The sequence below is a fragment of the Scyliorhinus torazame genome, chromosome 28 (genome assembly GCF_047496885.1).
Source record: "Scyliorhinus torazame isolate Kashiwa2021f chromosome 28, sScyTor2.1, whole genome shotgun sequence".
Classification (NCBI taxonomy): Eukaryota; Metazoa; Chordata; class Chondrichthyes; order Carcharhiniformes; family Scyliorhinidae; genus Scyliorhinus; species Scyliorhinus torazame.
In genome coordinates, this window is record NC_092734.1 from 36306886 (window position 1) to 36329750 (window position 22865).

Here is a 22865-nt window from a genome sequence, read left to right on the forward strand (position 1 = left end):
TTCTTTGATGATGGGGCAGTCCAGAACTAGGGGGACTGCGGATAAGGGGTAAACCTTTTAGGACTTTAGGACTGAGGTGAGGAGAAATTTCTTCACCCAGAGAGCGGTGAGTCTGTGCGATTCGCTACCACAGAAAGTAGTCGAGACCAAAACGTTGTGTAATTTCAAGAAGGAATTAGATTTGGCTCTTGGGGCTAAAGGGATCAAGGGATAGGGGGGGCAGGCGGGATCAGGGTATTGAACTTGATGATCAGCCATGATTGTAATGAATGGTAGGGCAGGCTCGAAGGGCCGAATGGCCTCCTCCTGCTCCTATTTTCGATGTATCTATGTATCTTTGTAACCTGCGCTGTTGGCTACACCCTGCGTCAACTGAGCTGAACCGGATTTAATATGCGTGTGTTAGATGCTTTACATAAATATGACACATTTCCGGGCGAATGAGATTTTATCAATTTTATTAAAAAGTAACCAAGACCAGCGTGTGTGCGCCTGTGTGCGTTTTTTATTTGATGAGGGATGTGCGCATCGCTGGCTGGGTCAGCATTTATTGCCCATCCCTGAGTGAATTTAAGAATCAACAACATTACTGTGGGTCTGTCGGCCAGACTGGGTAAGGACGAGAGATTTGATTTCCTTCCCTAAAGGACATTAGTGAACCAGATGCGTTTGTATGACAATCGACAATGGTTTATGGTCATTATTGGATTTTTAATTGTGTGTGTGTGCTTAGTTGAACCTTGCATGTTGAACTGCTCATGAAGAGGGCATCCTACCCTGGCTCAGCATTTTATCTCATCCATGTTTTGCAGAGAGCACAGGATAATAAAATATTTGCAATTTATTAATCACCAGTCTAATTACTGGTCAGTTAATGACATTTTCTCTGGGTGTCTTAATTGTTTCATCTATGGTGCTCGCTTAGCACCATAGATTAAACATACTCCTGAGGGTGATTATGCAAGACTGTCTACTGAGGAAAAGGAGGACCTGGGGGTCAGACTGAATCGCGGAAATGTGACCGCACAGAAGGAGGCCATTTGGCACATTGCCTCTGCACCAGCACTCCAAATGAGCACCCCCCTTAAGTGCCATGTCCTTGCCATTTCTTCTTTTTCAGATAAGAGCGAAATTCCCTCGATTGAACCGGCCTCCACCACGCTCTCAGACAGTGCATTCCAGACCCTAAACATTCGCTGCGTGAAAAAGTTTTTATTCTCTCATCGCTTTTGCTTTTGTTTTTTTGCCAGTAATCTTTCGCCAGATTTGACAGTAATCATGGCTGAGACAACGCATCCACATGTGGAGACATGGAGACACGCTCACACTCCCCCACTCACTCCCCCACTCACTCCTCCTCACGCGCACACACACACACACACTCAAGACCACCAAAGGGCTGTTAGTTCTCCCGGGTTCGATTCCTGTCTCGGGTCACTGCCTGTGCAGAGTCTGCACATTCTCCCCGTGTCTGCGTGGGTTTCCTCCGGGTGCTCCGGTTTCCCCCTACATGTCCCGAAAGACGTGTTGTTAGGTAATTTGGACATTCTGAATTCCATCTCCATGTACCCGAACAGGTGTGGCGACTAGGGGATGTTCACAGTAGCTTCATTGCAGTGTTAATGTAAGCCTACTTGTGACAATAAAGATTATTATATTATTATATAACTTGTGTATAAGATTTTCTTTGTTTTATTTTCCAGGCCGTGATATGGCGAGTACAACTTTACCTGGCTATCCTCCACATGTTCCACCAACTGGGCAGGGCAGTTACTCCACCTCCACATTGGCTGGCATGGTACCAGGTAATTGACAAGTTTAACGCGAGACCTTCCAAGTGAAAGTTAACGATACTAAAGCCTTTGGCCTGGATTTTCCCCCTTATATGTGCAGCAGTTAGCCACCACCAATGAGAGAACAGCAAAGTGCTTCATGACATGTGATACCACTGACCTGCAGGGGTTGATGGGATTTTTGCTACCGCCCCCTGGTGGCTGGGCATTTCATAGAATTTACAGTGCAGAAGGAGGCCATTCGGCCCATCGAGTCTGCACCGGCTCTTGGAAAGAGCACCCCACCCAAGATCAACACCTCCACCCTATCCCCATAACCCAGTAACCCCACCCAACACTCAGGGCAATTTTGAACACTAAGGGCAATTTATCATGGCCAACTTCAGCTGCAAAGAAGTGTCGTGGGACCCAAATCTGTTGTAATGGCTGGTGGGACCCTGTTGAGTGAGAGAGAGAATGGCCTTTGCAGTTTGATTGCTTAATAATTTCAAACGAATTAATTTTGTTGTTAAAAAGATTATTTGACAATCACTATCTCTTTGAGTGAGTTCATGAATCGGTTTTGAGCAATCCTTTCTTTGGATACGGTAGCATTGTGGATAGCACAATTGCTTCACGGCTCTAGGGTCCCAGGTTCGATTCCAGTTTGGGTCACTGTCTGTGCGGAGTCTGCACATCCTCCCCGTGTGTGCGTGGGTTTCCTCCGGGTGCTCCGGTTTCCTCCCACAAGATGTGCAGGTTAGGTGGATTGGCCATGATAAATTGCCCTTAGTGTCCAAAATTGCCCTTAGTGTTGGGTGGGGGTTACTGGGTTATGGGGATAGGGTGGAGGTGTTGACCTCGAGTAGGGTGCTCTTTCCAAGAGCCGGTGCAGACTCGATGGGCCGAATGGCCTCCTTCTGCACTGTAAATTCTATGATAATCTATGATTCTATGATTCAGCCCATCGCACCTGTACCATCTCTGTGGAAGATATTAACCACCTTCTCCTGCTCCATTCCCATACATCTGACTTGCTTCTCTTGTATCATCTGCAATGGATTCTGATTCTGCCAGTACAGCTTCTGTTTAGTCCAATTCTCTGGCTCGACAATTCCACATTGATTAATTTGAGTCACGTCCCGTGTATCATCCTCACTCACCTATTCGCTGCAGTGGATTTTGAGTCGTCCGCTAGTGTTTCTGATGGGGCAGTTTTAGCTCAGTGGGCTGGACGGCTGGTTTGTGATGCAGAGCGAGGCCAGCAGCGCGGGTTCAATTCCCGTACCGGCTGAGGTTATTCATGAAGGTCAGCTGCAGGTTCGGATTTTCATTCCCGTGGGGCAGGGAGGTGGGTGCTGGATGGGAAACCTGGCCCACTGCCCCGGGAATGAGTATGGGGGCCTGCCAGGTGCAGAGGCGGGCAGGGTGGTCCGTGCTCCGACACGCTTTTGAATTACATTTTAAAAGGAGATAGAAACAAAAAACACCCTCTCACTCCCCCCATACACTCCCTATGCCCCATCCACACTATTCTATGCCAACCCATGCCCCTCCACCCACCCCCATGCCCTCATATCCCTGATGCCAGCCCATGCTGATCTACCCATTCCATGGCCCCTCATACACCTAGAACAGCCCATTCCCCTCTGTCTACCCCCATGGCCCATCATGCTCTCTGTGCCCCCCCACATCACTTCGGCCCTTTATAGCCCCTATGCCAACCCATGCCACCCACCCACCACCCTTTTCCCTGACCCTGTCCATGCCAACTCACCTAGTGTACAATTCCTTGACAGCTGGACATCTCCTTGACAGCTGGACATCTCCTTGACAACTGGACATCTCCTTGACAGCTGGACAGTGTTTTGGCAGCCGGGCAGTTCTTTGACTTAATGAAAAGAGCTCCAGCTTGACTAACCCCTTAAAAGGATCGCCAAAGACTTTTTCAGCATACGATTACCTTTTTAAAAATGTTTAAAAAAAATAAATTTAGAGTATCCAATTTTTTTTTTCCAATTAAGGGGCAATTTAGCGTGGCCAATCCACCTAACCAGCACACCTTTGGGTTACGAGGGTAAAACCCATGCAGACACGGGGAGAATGTGCAAACTCCACACAGACAGTGACCCGGGGCCGGGATCGAACCCGGGTCCTCAGCGCTGTAAGCAGCAGTGAGCAAACGATTACCTAACCATTAGGATCCCTCAAGGGGAACGAATGATGCGATGATGACTTTTATTAAATAGGGAATGATAACATCAGAAAACCTTCGGATTCATCACCATGAGAAATCCTTTTCAGAAAGAGGCTCCTCAGCAGGATCCCTTTTAACGAGTGAGGCCAGTCTATCTTTTCTGCAGTAGAGGTTTGCCCGTCAATGGAACCAACCATTGTAAGAGGTCAGACAAAGAGCTATAAGCATAAATTACATTTAGCTTAAACTGGGTTTCTGCAAGCTTTAACACTGATTTAATAAACATCGCACTGGACGATGGGCCTACCCACAAAACCAGCCATGCCCCCATAATAAATTAATCCCCATGGGTGATTTACTGCTGATAACAATCGTTGGCAGCCCTGAGGGAGGATTCAAATTAAGCCCTTTTAAGTCACACAGGTACCACCAGACATCTTTTAAAAGCGTTTTACAAAATATTAAAACATAGATAATTTATCATGAAACTTACTAATGTGCATCAATGAAAGATGTAAGTAGTTCAGTATACTTTTCTAAAGTTATTTTAATTGATTTCAAATAAGGTTACTTACATGCAATAAACCAGACAGTCATGTTAAAACTGCTTGGGTGGGATTCTCGGTTGGCTAACGCTGAAACCGCGGAACGCAATTGGACGGAGAATAGGTTCAGACTCTAAAATTGCAGCGGGCATCGATTTGACGCCAAATCGCAAATTCTCCGTCACTTTGACAGCGGTGTTAATGCGTACCGGAACGCATGTACAGTAAACACCGTTTGCATGTCATGAGCCGGCCCGGCCCGGTATTCTCCGGGCCTCCGTGATTCTCTGCCTCCGATGAGCCGAGCTCCCAATGGCGCGGTTCTCTTGTACTTTTAGAAATCGTCAAACCGGCGTCACGGCTGCTGAGGGAGAGAGAGGGGGTGCGCAAAGTGTCCAACATCGCCAGGGTTTGCTGACAGCTGTGCCGCTGTCCGGGGGTCTTCTGCCAAGGCCGGGGGGAGTAGAGTGGGGTGGCCAGGAGGTGGGCTGTGGGGTCGGGGTGGACGGGTGCGGAACACCATTGCCGCAGCCGGGGAGGCAGCCGTGCAGCTGCGCACGCCGCTGACTGCTCACTGTGAACTTAGTGCCATGGGTCGTATGGGTGTCCCCCCAGGGCAGCCCCCTGTGTGCCCTCTAGCCCCAGCCGACCCATCAGCTGCATGGGCGCGCTCCAGCACAACCAGTGCCATCTTGTTGTCTGGGACGAGTGTGTGTGGGGAGTGTAATGTGTATGTGCGGCTGCAGCTTGTCAGCCTCCCGAGTGTCAATCACGGACCCCGCCAATCCCACACCGTTTTCCATTGAAATCGATTGTGTTCCACGTGGTGCCGGTGCAAGCCCCTCCGCAGTCGCTGAATGGGTCCAGGTTCGGCACCAGTTTTGCTGTTGTGAAAGTCCACAAATTCTGCGTCAGCGTCAATATTTAGGGCTGGATTCTCCGATTTTGCGGCTATCTTCAGAGGAAGCATCGGGGGCGAAATTCTCCGGAAACGGTGCGATGTCCGCCGACTGGCGCCCAAAACGGCGCCAATCAGACGGGCATCGCGCCGCCCCAAAGGTGCGGAATGCTCCGCATCTTTGGGGGCCGAGCCCCAACATTGAGGGGCTAGGCCGATGCCGGAGGAATTTTCGCCCCGCCAGCTGGCGGAAACGGCCTTTGTTGCCCCGCCAGCTGGCGCGGAAATGACATCTCCGGGCGGCGCATGTGCGGGAGCGTTAGCGGCCGCTGACGGCATTCCCGCGTTTGCGCAGTGGAGGGAGTCTCTTCTGCCTCCGCCATGGTGGAGACCGTGGCGGAGGCGGAAGGGAAAGAGTGCCCCCACGGCACAGGCCCGCCCACGGATCGGTGGGCCCCCATCGCGGGCCAGGCCACCGTGGGAGCACCCCCCGGGATCAGATCGCCCCACGCCCCCCCAGGACCCCGGAGCCCGCCCACGCCGCCTTGTCCGGCCGGTAAGGTAGGTGGTTTAATTTACGCCGGCGGGACAGGCAATTTATCGGCGGGACAAGAATTGAGCGGGGGGGGGCCGCCAACCGGCGCGGCGCAATTCCCGCCCCCACCGAATATCCGGTGCCGGAGACTTCGGCAACCGGCGGGGGCGGGATTCACGCCAGACCCCGGCGATTCTCCGACCTGGCGGGGGGGTCGGAGAATGTCGCCCCGGGTCTTACGACCAAAAAGTCGGCGGCCCCCCACACCGATACTCTGACCGGTGGGGGGCCAGCAGCCACGTAACCTTACCTGCGGATACGATGCAGAATGTCCGCGTTCGTGGCCGCACATGCGCACGGCGGAGATCGCACTATACAACATGGCGCCGACCGTGCGCAGACCCAGCCTGCCAGATAATGCCCCTCTCAACCCCCTTGCCACCCCTGGACTACCCCCCACCAGTCCCCACAGCCCCCGTCGAAGCCCCACCTGTCAGTGGAACCGAAGATGGCGGCGCCCAAGGGGCGCACATGGCGACGGCATTAAAGATGGCGGCACCCACGTGTCGCACGTGGGGGGTGTAGGAACGCTGGGCCTAGAAACAGCGGCGACCGACCGGGCCTGGCACACAGAAACAAAATGTCCCTTCTTTCCGTATCCGTTGCAGGTTGCACGCCGCGCCGGGCAGCGCTGCCGGGGGTGTTTTGTTCTGCCCGCAAAAATAGCATTTGGGCCCCCCCGGGTTGGCTGGCTGCCGTGCGGCGCAGGCTTGCGGGGGGCTGGGGTCGGTAGCTGGTGGGGCCCACGATGCCCATGGGGGTGCCGTGTGGTCAGGGGCGTATGACTGGACGTTACGGGAGACCACTGTTAACGAGTTCGCGAGCTGCCTGGTTCCCGCAAGATCAAGTGTACCCCCTTCCAATAGGCGCTGGCGGACGTACGCAGACCTCATGCTCGTAACGAAGGCACCTTGGATTAATCGTTCTGTGTGCTGGACTGCCTGGCAGTCACAGTTCCTACCCAGGATGTGCAGGGCACGCCAGAAATCGCCCAGGGACTCCCCGGGGAATACCTGGCGTATGGTTGATTGACTGGCCGAACGTAATGTCCCTTCAGGAGCTCCATTGCTTCGGAGTAAGTGGGCGCATCCCGGATGAGAGGAAAACTGTCAGGGGTCACCCGTGAGTAAAGGACTTGGAGCTTCTGCGACTCCAAGGGTTCCTCAGCGGATGTTCGGAGGTAGCTTTCGAAGCAAGCTAGCCAGTGGTCAAAAGCGGATGTAGTGTTGGCTGCTTGAGGGCTCAGCTGCAGGCGATCAGGCTTGATGCGAAGATCCATCGTTTTAAAATTCTTTGCTCAATAAATTGATGCACTATCAATTACCACAAAGACGAGAGTAGTGGGACAATTGAGGAAGGAGCAGCGCTCTGAAAGCTAGTGACATTGAAACAAACCTGTTGGACTTTATCCTGATGTTGTAAGAATTCTTATTGTGCACAAAGTCGAGAGTAGTGGAACAATCGAGGCTTTATTGAGCAAAGATGTTGTGCCTCCTGTAGCTGGAACCAGAATGGCTGCAGCACCGGTGAGCACACACATTTATACTCCGCCTACTGGGTGGAGCCAGCAGGCAGGGATTTACCCATGTACATCTAGTATATGTGTCTTACCGTAATACATATAATACAGTTAGTGGTGACTACCACAGGGGTGTTGTTGCGGGGGGGGGGGGGGTGAGGACAGAGGACCCCCTTATGGGTGAGTTGGGCTAGGGCGGGGATTTAGGGGTTGGGTCAGAGGGGTGGAGAGATTGGGAGGCGAGCGGAGCTCCTCAGTGCAGGAAACGGGACTAAGTGAGGCCCCGGCTGCGCATTCCTCGCTCAGGCCCCAATCTACCTGAATGGGCGTTCGATAGCGCGGTGTATCTCGCCACTCCGAGTGCCAGGAAGCACACGGCTAATCGCACAGGTTATGGGACTATTCTCACTTGGGTAGATCGCGCCGAGGGAGAGAGTGCAAAAGGCTGGGAGAGAGAGAGAGACAGAGAGTGAGTGAGAGAGAGAGCAAAAGGCAGAGAGAGAGAAAACAAGGCAGAGAGAGAGAAAGGCAGAGTGAGAGAAAAAAGGCAGAGAGAGAGAAAGAGGAAAAGGCAGCGAGAGAGAAAAAGGCAGAGAGAGAGAGACAGAAAGAGAGAGAGAGAAAAAGGCAGAGAGAGAGAAAGAGGAAAAGGCAGAGCGAGAGAGCAAAAGGCAGAGAGAGAGAAAAAGGCAGAGAGAGAGAGAGAAAGGCAGAGAGAGAGAAAAAAAGGCAGAGTGACAGAGAAAAGGTAGAGAGAATGAAAAAAGGCAGAGAGACAGAAAGAGCAAAAGGCAGAGAGAGAGAGAGAAAGGCAGAGAGAGAGAAAAGGCAGAGAGAGAGAAAGAGGAAAAGGCAGCGAGAGAGAAAAAGGCAGAGAGAGAGAGACAGAAAGAGAGAGAGAGAAAAAGGCAGAGAGAAAGAGAGAGACGGATAGAAACAGTCAGAGAGAAAAAAGGCAGTGCGAAAGAGATGGGAGAAAGCAAAAGGCGAGAGCAAAAGACAGAGAGCGCGAACGGCAGAGAGAGAGAGAGAGAGCAAAAGGCAGAGAGAGAGAGAGAAAGGCAGAGAGAAAAAAGGTGGAGAGGGAGAGAGAGTAAAAGGCAGAGAGAGTGAGAGATAGCAAAAGGCACACAGAGAGAGAGAGCAAAAGGCAGAGAGAGGGAGAGAGTAAAAGGCAGAAAGAGAGAGAGATAAAAAGGCAGAGAGAAAGGCAGAGAGGGAGAGAGAGCGAACGGCAGAGAGAGAGCGAACGGCAGAGAGAGCAAAAGGCAGAGAAAGAGAGAGAGAAAGGCAGAGAGAAAAAAGGTAGAGAGTAAAAGGCAGAGAGAGAGAGAGAGAAAGGCAGAGAGAAAAAAGGTAGAGAGAGGGGAAGAGAGAGTAAAAGGCAGAGAGAGAGAGTGAGAGATAGCAAAAGGCAGAGAGAGAGCAAAAGGCAGAGAGGGGGAGAGAGCAAACGGCAGAGAGAGCAAACGGCAGAGAGAGCAAAAGGCAGAGAGAGCAAAAGGCAGAGAAAGAGAGAGAGAAAGGCAGAGAAAAAGGGTGGAGAGGGAGAGAGAGTAAAAGGCAGAGAGAGAGAGTGAGAGATAGCAAAAGGCACAGAGAGAGAGCAAAAGGCAGAGAGAGGGAGAGAGTAAAAGGCAGAGAGAAAAGGTAGAGAGAGAGGCAGAGAGAGAGCAAAAGGCAGAGAGACAGAGAGAGCAAATGGCAAAGAAAGGGAGAACAAGTAAAAGGCAGAAAGAGAGAGAGAGAAAAAGGCAGAGAGAAAGGCAGAGAGGGAGAGAGAGCGAACGGCAGAGACAGCGCACGGCAGAGACAGCGAACGGCAGAGAGAGCAAAAGGCAGAGAAAGAAAGAGAGAAAGGATGAGAGAAAAAAAGGGAGAGAGAGAGTAAAAGGCAGAGAGAGAGAGTGAGAGTTAGCAAAAGGCGGAGAGGGAGAGAGAGAGTAAAAGGCAGAGAGAGAGAGTGAGAGATAGCAAAAGGCAGAGAGGGGGAGAGAATAAATGACAGAGAGAGAGAGAGCAAAAGGCATAAAGAGAGGGAGATAAGAAAGATGGATAGAAACTGGCATAGAGATGGAGGGAGAGAGATAGCAAAATTCACAGGGAGAGAGAGAGAGAGTGGCAGAGGCTGTTGTTAACGTTAAAGAAAGACAGGGATAGAGAACTGACTCATGTTAAGTTAGATAAAAAGAGATAAGAGAGAGACAGAGAGCTGGCTGGCATTAATAGAACATAGACATTTGGGAAAAATCCAATGTTGAGGAGCAAATTGAACATGTTTGATTACTATCTCGAATGAGATAGGATAGTTCCTCTCAGTCACATATCACCCTGGAGCTCATTACCTAACACACGTTTTTCTGAGTCATCGATAAAGATTGTTGTGAGCCGTGAAGATGCTGTGGAGCGTATCTGGTTCCCTCTACTTAACCCGCAGTTCAGGTTCAAGAGAAGCATTTCAGGGTCAGAGAATAGAAGAAAGGTCTGTAAATATTTAAATCGCAGTCTTGGTCATGAGTCACAGCCACCCTCTCCATCCCTGAACGCTCACTCTCTTGCCAATCAATCCTTGCGTGAAGGTCCTAGGAGGTTTCAAACTCTGTCTGTTAAATGAAACATTAGCAGCAGGTCCTCGAAGCTGACGGGACTGGATTACATGGGCCAGCGAAAGTCTATGCCGATTATTGAATCTTTTGCTTCGCCTTTCCGATGTGCTGGATTTATTAAGCCCCGTTTATTTGCAGCGAAAATCGCCATCCATTTAGCTAAAATTGTATTCAGTTGTCTCACTCGCTGTATCTAAACAGACTGGCTCTTAATGGCCCTGCTTTTGATTCCAATATTTCCCTAACGTTGTCACCCCTGAAGGCTTTCAAGATAAGGACACACTTTTTTGATGGATTACTGTTGACACGGGTTCTCAGCTGCCATAGTTGCGGCCACAGTTTCCGATTTTCCATCCGGAAAGCTACAGGGAATATCTTCGGGATTGCGAAATGTGAGACCCCGGGCTGGATTCTCTGATTCTGGGGCTATGTCCCCACGACGGCGTGGCGTGGTATCATTTCACGCCAGACAGAATGGCGCAAAACGGCCACCGATTCTCCATTTCGCTGGGGGGACGGCAGCGTAGAGCGGCCCGGCTCTCGCTGCCGATATGGCCCGGAGAATGGCCACGGATCCGTGGCCGCGCACAGCGCACGGCGGGGGCCAGCAGCGGCCGCACCGTGCTACATGGCGGAGGTCACTCGCGGACCCCGTCTGTAAAATAGTGCCCCCCCCCCTTTGGTCGGCTCGCACGTCCCGGATCATCCCCCCATAGTGCCCCCTGCCCCGAATAACATCGCCCCCCCCCCCCACCCCAGCACCCAATTTGTGTCCCTAAAGGTAGCAGTACAGGTGGATAAGGTTGCAAAGAAGGCATATGGAATACTCTACTTCACTGGCAGAGGTATAGAATATAAATTGTACAAAACACAATCTTACCGGTGGGACAAGGCGGCGCGGCTGGGCTCCGGGATCCTGGGGGGGGGGGGGGGTCGCGGGGCGATCTGGCCCCGGGGGGGTGCCCCCACGGTGGCCTGGCCCGCGATCGGGGCCCACCGATCCGCAGGCGGGTCTGTGCCGTGGGGGGCACTCTTTTCCTTCCGCCTTCGCCATGGTCTCCACGATGGCGGAGGCGGAAGAGACCCCCTCCACTGCGCATGCGCGGGGATGCCGTGAGCGGCCGCTGACGCTCCCGCGCAGGCGCCGCACGGCAAAGTCAGTTTCATGCCAGCTGGCGGGGCACCACAGGCCTTTCCCGGCAGCTGGCGGGGCGGAATCAGTCCAGCGCGGGCCTAGCCCCTCAAGATGCACCTTTGGGGCGGCGCGATGCCGGACTGATTCGCGCCGTTTTTGGCGCCGGTCGGCGGACATCGTGCCGATTGCGGAGAATCCCGCCCCTGGTTTAAATCTATGCTGATTCATTTGACATTTGTGCTCAGGTTCTGTGTCTGGGTGTTTATAACCACGACCCCTCTATAATGTACGTGTGTTATATACATCTTCACATGTTGTCCCTTTAATACATCCATGCTTTTACTTTTCAAGACAATATTCCTTCAGCGTACAAATATAAACTTCATTTTTATTCTGATGTCTTGTGACGGTGTGGTTCAGTTGGCAGCGTTATAGCCACTGAGAGTCAGCAAGGCGGATGTCCCGCTCGAGGGTTTGAAGACAAATAACAGAGCTGACACCCCAGTACCGCTGGAGTCCCAGCCCTGTCGTGGGTGCTGTCTTTCAAGATGCTGTCACGAAGCACACCTATATTACCTGCGAGAGCATCACAACTTGGAACACCAGTCTGTTGGGGTGTATAGTTTTGTTTTGTTTCAGTGTGAGGAGATAAGTGAAACTTACAGTGAGAATAAATAGTCCACTCATTGGGTAATAATTTTTTTTTTTTTGGGAATATATTTTATTAAAGTTTTTCGATCAAAAATAATTTTCCATTTTTACAACTTTGTAACAAAATGTACATTGACCGTTATTTAAACAATATATTAAACTAACAACAAGTGCAGAAAAAGAAATAGTAACATTGAAAAATAAAATATAATTATAAACAACTAACATGGAAAAGAACAAAAAAAAACCAAGGACCCACATGTACCCTCCCCCCCCCCGCCCCCCCCCCCCCCCTCCCCCTGGGTTGCTACTGCTGTCTTTCCTGTATTCCCTTATCGCTCTGCGAGGTAGTCAAGGAACGGTTGCCACCGCCTGGTGAACCCCTGAGCCGAACCTCTTAGTGCGTACTTTATTCGCTCCAATTTTATAAACCCTGCCATGTCGTTTATCCAGGCCTCCACGCCCGGGGGTTTAGCTTCTTTGCACAGAAGTAGAATCCTTCGCCGGGCTACTAGGGACGCAAAGGCCAAAACATCGGCCTCTCTCGCCTCCTGCACTCCCGGCTCTTCTGCAACCCCAAATATAGCCAACCCCCAGCTTGGTTCGACCCGGACCCCCACCACCTTTGAGATCACTCTTGCCACACCCACCCAGAACCCATGCAATACCGGACATGACCAAAACATGTGGGTGTGGTTCGCCGGGCTTCCCGCGCACCTCCCGCACCTATCCTCCACTCCAAAAAATCTACTCAGCGTTGCTCCCGTCATATGCGCCCTGTGTAGAACCTTGAATTGGATCAGGCTGAGCCTGGCACACGAGGACGAGGAATTTACCCTACTTAGGGCATCTGCCCACAGCCCCTCCTCAATCTCTTCCCCCAGCTCCTCCTCCCATTTACCCTTTAGCTCCTCTACCATCGTCTCCCCCTCGTCTCTCATTTCCTGTATATATTGGACACTTTACCATCACCGACCCATGCCCCCGAGATCACTCTGTCCTGGATCCCCTGCGCCGGGAACTGCGGAAATTCCCTCACCTGTTGCCTCGCAAATGCCCTCACTTGCATATATCGAAAGGCATTCCCAGGTGGCAACTCGTATTTTTCTACCAGTGCTTCCAGACTCGCGAACGTCCCGTCCAAGAACAAGTTCTTCAATTTCACAATTCCTGCTCATTGCCAAGGTTGGAATCCCCCATCTATCCTTCCCGGGGCGAACCTGTGGTTGTTCCTTATCGGGGACCACACCGAGGCACCCGTCACTCCCCTATGTCGTCTCCACTGTCCGCAAATCTTCAAAGTCGCCACCACCACTGGGTTTGTGGTGTATTTTTCGGGGAAAACGGTAACGGCGCCGTCGCCAGTGCTTTTAAACTTGTTCCCCTACAGGACGCCATCTCCAGCCTTTTCCACGCCGCTCCTTCTTCTTCCCTCATCCATTTACATATCATAGACACGTTGGTGGCCCAATAGTAATCACTCAGACTCGGCAGTGCCAGTCCCCCTCTGTCCCTCCTACGCTGCAGGTACCCCCTCTTTACCCTTGGGGTCTTTCCAGCCCACACAAAGCTCATAATACTCCTATCCACTTTCTTGAAGAAGGCCTTTCTAATCAGTATGGGGAGGCACTGAAACACGAAAAGAAACCTCGGGAGGACCACCATTTTGACCGCCTGTACCCTACCCGCCAATGACAGGGGCACCATGTCCCACCTTTTAAAGTCCTCCTCCATCTGCTCTACCTGTCGTGTCAAGTTAAGTTTATGCAAGGTTCCCCAGTTCCTAGCCACCTGGATCCCTAGATATCGAAAGTCCCTTGCTACTCTCCTCAGCGGCAGATCGTCTATTCCCCTGCCCTGTTCCCCGGGGTGCATCACAAATAGTTCACTCTTTCCCATGTTCAATTTGTATCCCGAGAACTCTCCAAACTCCCTGAGTGTCTGCATTATCTCAGGCATCCCCTCCACTGGGTCCGCCACATATAGCAGCAGATCATCCGCATATAATGACACCCGATGTTCCTCTCCTCCTCTAAGCACCCCTCTCCACTTCTTAGAGCCCCTCAGCGCTATGGCCAATGGCTCGATTGCCAACGCGAACAGTAACGGGGACAGGGGACACCCCTGTCTTGTGCCCCTATGTAATCGGAAATAGTCGGATCGTTGCCTGTTTGTAACCACGCTTGCCACCGGGGCCCCGTACAGGAGCTGAACTCATCTGATGAACCCCTCTCCAAATCCAAATCTCTTCAGTACCTCCCACAGGTAGTCCCACTCCACTCTATCGAATGCCTTCTCTGCATCCATCGCCACCACTATCTCCGCCTCCCCCTCCGGTGGGGGCATCATCATTACCCCCAGCAACCTTCGTATATTGGCATTCAATTGCCTCCCTTTAACAAACCCTGTCTGGTCGTCATATACCACCCCTGGGACACAGTCCTCTATCCTAGTCGCCATCACCTTGGCCAGTAACTTGGCGTCTACATTTAGGAGGGAGATGGGCCTGTATGACCCGCACTGCAGCGGGTCTTTGTCTCGTTTCAGGATCAACGATATCGTCGCCTCCGACATCGTCGGGGGTAGTGTCCCCCTTTCCTTAGCCTCATTGAAGGTTCTCACCAGGAGTGGGGCCAGTAGGTCCACATATTTCCTGTAATATTCCACCGGGAACCCATCTGGTCCCGGGGCCTTTCCTGCCTGCATGTTCCCGATTCCTTTTACCACCTCCTCCACCTCAATCTGCGCTCCCAGATCTGTCACCTCCTGCTCCTCAACCCTCGGGAACTCCAACTGGTCCAAGAAGTGCATAATTCCCTCTTTCCCCTCCGGGGGTTGGGACTTATACAGCCTCTCATAGAATGACTTAAACATCCCGTTCACCCTCTCCGCCCTCTGTTCCATCCTTCCCTCCCCGTCCCTAATTCCTCCGATCTCTCTCGCCGCCCCCCTCTTCCTAAGTTGTTGGGCCAGCAGTCGGCTCGCCTTTTCCCCATACTCGTATTGTATTCCCTGTGCCTTCCTCCACTGCGTCTCCGCCTTACCCGTGGTCAGCAGGTCAAACTCTGTCTGTAGTCTCCGTCTTTCCCTGTATAACCCTTCATCCGGGGCCTCCGCATATTGCCTATCCACCCTCAGAATCTTCCCGATCAGTCTCTCCCTTTCTTTACCCTCTTCTTTCCCCTTGTGGGCTCTTATGGAAATCAGCTCCCCCCTAACCACCGCTTTCAGCGCCTCCCATACTACTCCCACCTGGACCTCTCCATCATCGTTGACCTCTAGGTACCTTTCAATACATCCCCTCACCCTTCCACATACCCCCTCATCTGCCAACAGTCCCATGTCTAATCTCCAAAGTGGGCGCTGCTCCTTCTCCTCTCCTAGATCCAGATCCACCCAGTGTGGGGCGTGATCTGAAACGGCTATAGCCGAATATTCCGTTCCTGACACTTTCGGGATCAGCACCCTTCCCAGGACAAAAAAGTCTATCCGGGAGTATACTCTATGGACGTGGGAGAAGAAGGAAAACTCCTTACTCCTGGGTCTAGCAAATCTCCAGGGATCTACTCCTCCCATCTGCTCCATAAACCCCTTTAGCACCTTGGCCGCTGCCGGCCTCCTCCCGGTCCTAGATCTGGACCGGTCCAGCCCTGGGTCCAGCACCGTGTTGAAGTCCCCCCCCCGAGTACCAAATTTCCCATCTCTAGGTCCGGGATGCACCCCAACATACGCTTCATAAAGTTCACGTCATCCCAGTTCGGGGCATATGCATTCACCAGCACCACCGCCTCACCTTGCAATCTGCCACTCACCATCACGTACCTGCCCCCACTGTCCGCCACTCTGGTCTTAGCCTCAAATAGTACCCGTTTCCCCACCAGTATTGCCACCCCTCTATTTTTCGCATCTAATCCTGAGTGGAAAATCTGTCCCACCCATCCTTTCCTTAATCTGACCTGATCCGCCACTTTCAGATGCGTCTCTTGAAGCATAACCACATCCGCCTTCAGCCTCTTTAGGTGCGCAAATACCCTTGCCCTCTTAATCGGCCCGTTCAACCCTCTCACGTTCCACGTGATCAACCGGGTTGGGGGGCCCTTTACCCCCACCCCCCCATCGTCGACTAGCCTTCCCCTTTTTAAACCAGCTCCTCACCCGGGTCCCACGCACCCGTTTGTCCCCCAGACGGCGCCCTCCCGTCCCGACCATCCCAGCTCCCCCTTACATTCAGCAGCAGCAACCCAGTTAATCCCCCCCCCCCCCACCCCGCTAGATTCCCTTCTAGCTTGATTGCTCCCCCATATTGCTTCCGGGAGTCAGCAAACTCTGGCTGACCTCGGCTTCACCCATTTACCCTTGGCCTCCCTGCGTGTGGGGCCCCCTTCCTTCCTGCGCCCACTTTTCCCGCCACAATTTCCGTAGTGCGGGAGAAAAGCCCGCGCTTCCCTCTAATGGCGCAGTTCCCTCTCCCCTTCCCTGTCCCCTTCCCCACCAGCGCCCACATTTCTTCGTGTGTCCCCCCCCCTCTGGGGGAGAAAAAATTCTCCCGTCCAACATTTTTACAGATAAGCCCTCCCCCTCTCCCCCCTTTACAATTACTTGCCACCACCTCGCTACTTCTTTCCAAACATCCATTCCTCAAATCTAGTCCAACTTCTCTTCTTGAATAAATGCCCAGGCCTCCTCTGCCGCCTCGAAGTAGTGGTGTTTGCCCTGGTGTGTAACCCACAGTCTTGCCGGCTGCAACATTCCAAATTTCACTTTGTTCCTGTGGAGCACCGCCTTGGCCCGCTTGAAACTCGCCCTCCTTCTCGCCACCTCCGCACTCCAATCTTGATACACGCGGATCACCGCGTTCTCCCACCTGCTACTCCGTGTCTTCTTAGCCCATCTCAGGACCATCTCTCTGTCTTTGTAGTGGTGGAACCTCACCACTATTGCTCGCGGTATTTCCCCTGCCTTCGGTCTTCTCACGAGGAGATGCTCCCTCCACTTCCAGGGGGCCCGTCGGGGCCTCAGCTCCCATTAAAGTATGGAGCATCGTACTCACATACACCCCAACAATCGCTCCCTCTGACCCTTTGGGAAGACCCGAAATCCTTAAATTCTTCCTCCTTGAGCTATTTTCCAGGGCTTCCAGCCTTTCTATGCACCTCTTATGTAGTGCCTCGTGCGTCTCCGTCTTCACCACCAAGCCCTGTATCTCATCTTCATTCTCGGCTGCCTTTGCCTTCACTCCACGGAGCTCCATCTCCTGGGTCTTTTGCGTCTCCTTCAATCCCTCAATCGCCAGCAACATCGGCGCCAGCACCTCCTTCTTGAGCTCCTCCACACATCGCCGGAGGAACTCCTGCTGTTCCGGGCCCCATACCATCTGGGCTCCCTCAGCCGCCATCTTGCTACTCCCTTCTCTTCTCTGCCACTGCTCCAGAGGATCCTCCGCAATCTGGCCACTACTATCGCTTCTTTCCATCCACACCCGGGGGGACTCCTTCCTTTATCGCCTCACACTGAGTTTGGCTGTGAAAAATTTCCGTTGGGGCTCCCGATAAGAGCCCAAAAGTCCGTTAAAACGGGAGGTGCCGAAAGGTGCGACTCAGCTGGTCATCGCCGCAACCGGAAGTCCCGGGTAATAATTATTAAAGACTATTTGTTAAAGTAAAGAAAATACAAAAAAACACAAACTGGATGACTCTACTGTCCCACAATTAAGATGTATGAATTATTAAACGCATACAGTTTATGTAGAACGTTCCCCTTGTTACAAAATTTATCTACGTTACCTGAACTCTAAGACATCCCATGTTCCTCGGACAACATCCAAATTGAATAACCAGCTATAGTTAACACACAATACAGGGATGTTACTCAAATCTTGGAACTGCCTTTTTCTTTGTCCAGCGAAGATATTTAAAAACTGTTGTTACGAAGGTTTTCTGCACTGCCTTGGCTCTAAGTCTTAGAGGCTTGTTTGCTGTAAATGTGGCCTTCAGGCTTGGTGGCTGGAATCTGGCCTATCCACTTTATGAGACTGCTAGATGGTAACTGTCTGTCTTGCTTCTCAGGGTCTGGGCAATTATACCGTTGTTATTTTTTGATTATGCGTTCTGTGTATTTGGCCATCGGCCCCCATCAACTTCCTTGACCGGACATTAACATATGTATATTTTGGGGACCATCCCAATCGTCTATAATCTGTTTCTCCTCCATGAGCCATTCACACTTGTTTATTATCTAAACTGTATTCTAAACCCATTACTGGGGGAGACACATAGCAGTTGAGGACTTTAGAATACTGCCTACTGCTGTCTCCAGTGGAATTCGTGACAGAGCATTGTTAAATCAAGGCTCTGTCTGCTGTCTCAAGAGAAAGACCCCACGGTGCTGTTTTGAAACAGAGCAGGGGAGTTATCCCTGGTGTCAGGTCCAATATGCCCAAAGGGCAGCACGGTAGCATTGTGGATAGCACAATTGCTTCACAGCTCCAGGGTCCCAGGTTCGATTCCGGCTTAGGTCACTGTCTGTGCGGAGTCTGCACATCCTCCCCGTGTATGCGTGGGTTTCCTCCGGGTGCTCCGGTTTCCTCCCACAGTCCAAAGATGTGCAGGTTAGGTGGATTGACCATGCTAAATTGCCCTTCGTGTCCAAAATTGCACATAGTGTTGGTTGTGGTTGCTGGGTTATGGGGATAGGGTGGAGGTGTGGACCTTGGGTAGGTTGCTCTTTCCAAGAGCCGGTGCAGACTCGATGGGCCGAATGGCCTCCTTCTGCACTGTAAATTCTATGAATCTATGTATCCCTCAATCTGTCACGTACGAAAGGGATTATTCGCGTTGCAGTTTGTGGAATCTTGCTGTGCGCAAATTGACTGCTTTTATGGGCCAGGGTTTAGACAGCCCCAAAGTGTATCACGGAGTTCACCTGATCCCCAACTTTTAATAGATTGTGGTACGGGGAGCAGACGGCCCACTCTACAGGTGTGGTACAGCAGAAATGGAAATGTATTTTTTAAAGCAAAACATAGTCTTTTCATAGCAGAGAGATCAACAGTACACCTGCTCTGTCTGGCTTCAGCTCCAACACTGAAAACGAAACTAAAACACACCCTGCAGCAAACAGCCTAAAACAAAAGTAAAAAGCTGACAGACAGCCCAGCTCCACCCACACTCTGACATCACTGCAGTAATATGAGCAGCCAAACATTTATTAAAGCAACATTCTCATGACACTTGCCCCCCAAGAAAAAAAATAAACAATCAACTTCAAGATGGTTTCATTTTTCACCTTTTCACTATCCTTTAAGAAATGCACACAGTAAATATATTTTTTGTTTCAACAAACAACACACGCAAACAGGTATAATAATATAGTCAATTTTTAAAAATTCTTCCTCCAACTCAAATCCTTCTCGATTGACAGTCTCTTTGAACAAGAAGGTCTCTGCACGATCCGTCCAGGTCTCTACGCCACAGCATTTCTCTTTAAAGTCAGATACTTTAATACAATCTGATCACAGAGTCCCTTGTAATTCTCCAACACAGGAGCATTGGTTATCACAGCTTTCAGGCAGTCAAATGCCTGTTGAAACTCCGCTGTCCATTGAAATTTTTGACGTTTCTTCAGCAAGTCCATCAGTGGAGCGATCACGCTACAAAACATTTGCACAAATGTTCGATCAAATCCACTCATGCCAAGAAATCGCATTATTTCTCTTTGTCTCGAGCGTATCGGAAACTCCTCAATAACTATTGGTTTCACATCCCGTGTGACCATTCGACCCTGTCCGATTGTATGGCCAAGGAAAGTGACTTGGGCTTTTCCAAATTCACTTTTGGCTAGGTTTATCACCAAACCTGCCTCCTGAAGTCGATTGAATAACTCCATCAGATGTTTTAAATGTTCTGTCCATATCTGGCTGAAAATTACCAGATCGCCAATGTATACCGCACAACTGGGTAATCCTGAAACAACTTTATTAGTTAACCGTTGAAATGTGGCTGGGGCGTTTTTCGTACCTGCCAGTAACCTTTAAGTAAACCCAGTTTGGAAATAAAAGCTGATTGTCCCACTTTCTCAATGCAATCCTCCAAACGTGGAATAGGATAAGAGTCCGTTCTTGTAACTGCATTAACCTTTTTATAGTCCACACACAACCATTGGGTACTGCCTGGTTTTGGTATCATCACTATGGGTGAGCTCCATTGGCTGCAACCACTTCAATTATGCCATTTTTAAGTATACTCTCAATCTCTTTGTCAACCTGTGCCGATTTTAAAGGGTTAAGTCTATATGGATGTTGTTTGATTGGAACAGCATTTCCCACATCTACATCATGTCTAGCCATTTTAGTACATCCCAATTTATCTCTACAAACGTGCCCACGTGATATCAATAACTCTTTCAGGTCAGTTAGTTTTTCCTCTGGAAGGTAACTGAACAATGTATCCCAATTTTTAAGAACATTCTCGTTTACCAATTTAATTTGAGGTATGTCAAATTCACAGTCATCTGGATTTGGTTCGTCACTTTGAGTTAGAATCATTAAAACCTCCTCCTTTTTCTCTCCTTCCCTTTCAAAGTACCTTTTAAGCATATTCACATGACACACTCGGTGAGTCTTCCTTCTATCTGGTGATTTTACCACATAATTCACCTCATTTAATTTCCTTTCAATCTGATAAGGTCCATAAAACCTAGCTTTTAAAGGTTCACCTACCACTGGTAACAATACTAAAACTTTATCTCCACTGGCAAAACTACGAACTTTGGATTTCTTGTCCGCTACCCGTTTCATCACATTTTGTGCAACTTTTAAATGTTGTCTAGTCAATTCACCTGCTCTATTTAATCGTTCCCTAAAATTTGACACGTAATCCAATAATGTAATTTCTGATTTCTCACTCACCAATTTTTCCTTAATCAATTTAAGTGGTCCTCTTACCTCATGACCAAAAATTAGTTCAAAAGGACTGAATTTGGTAGACTCATTAGGAGCATCCCTAATTGCAAACAGTACGAATGGAATTCCTTTATCCCAATCCTCTGAATAATCGTGACAATAAGCCCTCAACATTGTCTTTAATGTTTGATGCCATCTTTCAAACGCTCCCTGCGATTCTGGATGGTACGCAGTTGATTTAAATTGTTTTATTCCTAAGCTATCCATAATTTCCTAGATCCGATTGTATTTCTGTGGGTAGTCCATATCTAGTAAAGAATTTAAGTAACTCCTCCACAACCTTTTTAGCTGTAATATTACGTACTGAAATGGCATCTGAAAACCTAGTAGACACATCCAGTATCTTCAAAAGATATTGATTCACACTTTTTGTTTTAGGAAGCGGTTCTACGCAACCAATTAGGACCCTTGTAAAAGGTTCCTCAAATGCTGGAATGGGTATTAAGGGCACTGGTTTTATCACTGTTTGAGGATTCCCTATCACTTGACATGTGTGACATGATTTAACTACATCTTTATGTAGTCCAGGCCAATAAAAATGTTTTTGTATTTTAGCTTGAGTTTTCCTTATTCCCAAATGACCTCCCACTGATACCTCATGTGCAACTCGCAACACCTCCTTTCTATACCCTACCGGCAATACTATTTGATGAACTTCTGCCCACTTTTCATCCGCCTGCATATGTAAAGGTCTCCATTTTCTCATCAAGACATCACTTTTACGGTGATCACACTCTGGTATACACTAAGATTCCTCTTCCATGTATGCTTTCTGATACATCCGTTTTATTTCTACATCTTTCTGTTGTAACTCCGCCAATTTTCCTGAACAAAAAATATCCGCCTCATCCTCTTGTTCTTTTTCAACCATCTGATCAAAAATTGTTTCTGATAATTGCACTTCAACTTCATCTTCACTCTTTGATTTCTCCTCTTGTCTTGACCTGTGACTTTGCGACCTTGTTACTACACAATCCGGAAAAATCCCAGGATATTCGTCCTTCAACACTTCAGTTGTCTGATTTTGCACTGGCTTATCAACCACAGTAGGCATCACTCCCACCTGCGATCCAGCTATATCATTACCCAAGATAAAATGTATTCCTGGAGAAGATAGTTTCTCTATTACTCCTGCTACCACTTCACCACTCTTCACTGGACTTTCCAACCTTATCTTATATAATGAAAATGAAATGAAATGAAAATCGCTTATTGTCACGAGTAGGCTTCAATGAAGTTACTGTGAAAAGCCCCTAGTCGCCACATTCTGGCGCCTGTTCGGGGTGGCTGTTACGGGAATTGAACCGTGCTGCTGGCCTGCCTTGGTCTGCTTTCAAAGCCAGCGATTTAGCCCTGTGCTTATCAGCCCCATGGAAGCTACTCCTCTCACCCTGAATTCCACATATTACCACCTTTTCTGGCAACATTCTTCCTAAACTACATAACTCCTCATCTCTTACCATTAAAGATTGACTCGTTCCTGTATCTCTTAAAATTGTGACTTCTTTACCTGCTCCTCCTGATACACATGAGTAAACTTTACCCACACAAGTAAATTCTTTAAAGAGATCTGGCACATTCTTATCAATCACCGCTTGATCAAGCTGTACAATCTTTTGCACCTCCTTCAGTTCACTTGGGCTTTCCTTTACCACTTTAACAAACCCCACTGTCTTATCCTGTTTTACCACATCAGCCTTCCTCGTGTTTTTCTTCAACCACCAACACTGTGACTTTACATGGCCTAGTTTATTACAGTGAAAACATTTCAAATTTTTCATTTCTTTTCCACCCTCCTGGATTTCTTTTTTAGTCTGAGGTACACTCTCTTTATTGTCTCCCAGCAGATCACCATTACTCTTACCACTTGAGTATTTCTCATGTCCCCAGTTTCTATCCCTCACAGGCTGAAACTGATGTTGGAAACCAAGCTTTGATTTCTGAACTAAATCATAATCATCTGCCATTTCTGCTGCTAATATCGCAGC

The 22865-nt window shown here is 49.8% G+C and overlaps 1 protein-coding gene across 1 annotated transcript in view; it reads left to right on the forward strand.

Moving 5' to 3' along the window:
- LOC140403440 (paired box protein Pax-2-like) overlaps positions 1–22865 on the forward strand; it is a 322556-nt gene that overhangs the window by 294830 nt on the left and 4861 nt on the right. The window contains 1 exon segment of the mRNA XM_072491353.1: positions 1704–1805. Within this exon segment, the coding sequence (XP_072347454.1) occupies positions 1704–1805 (102 nt within the window).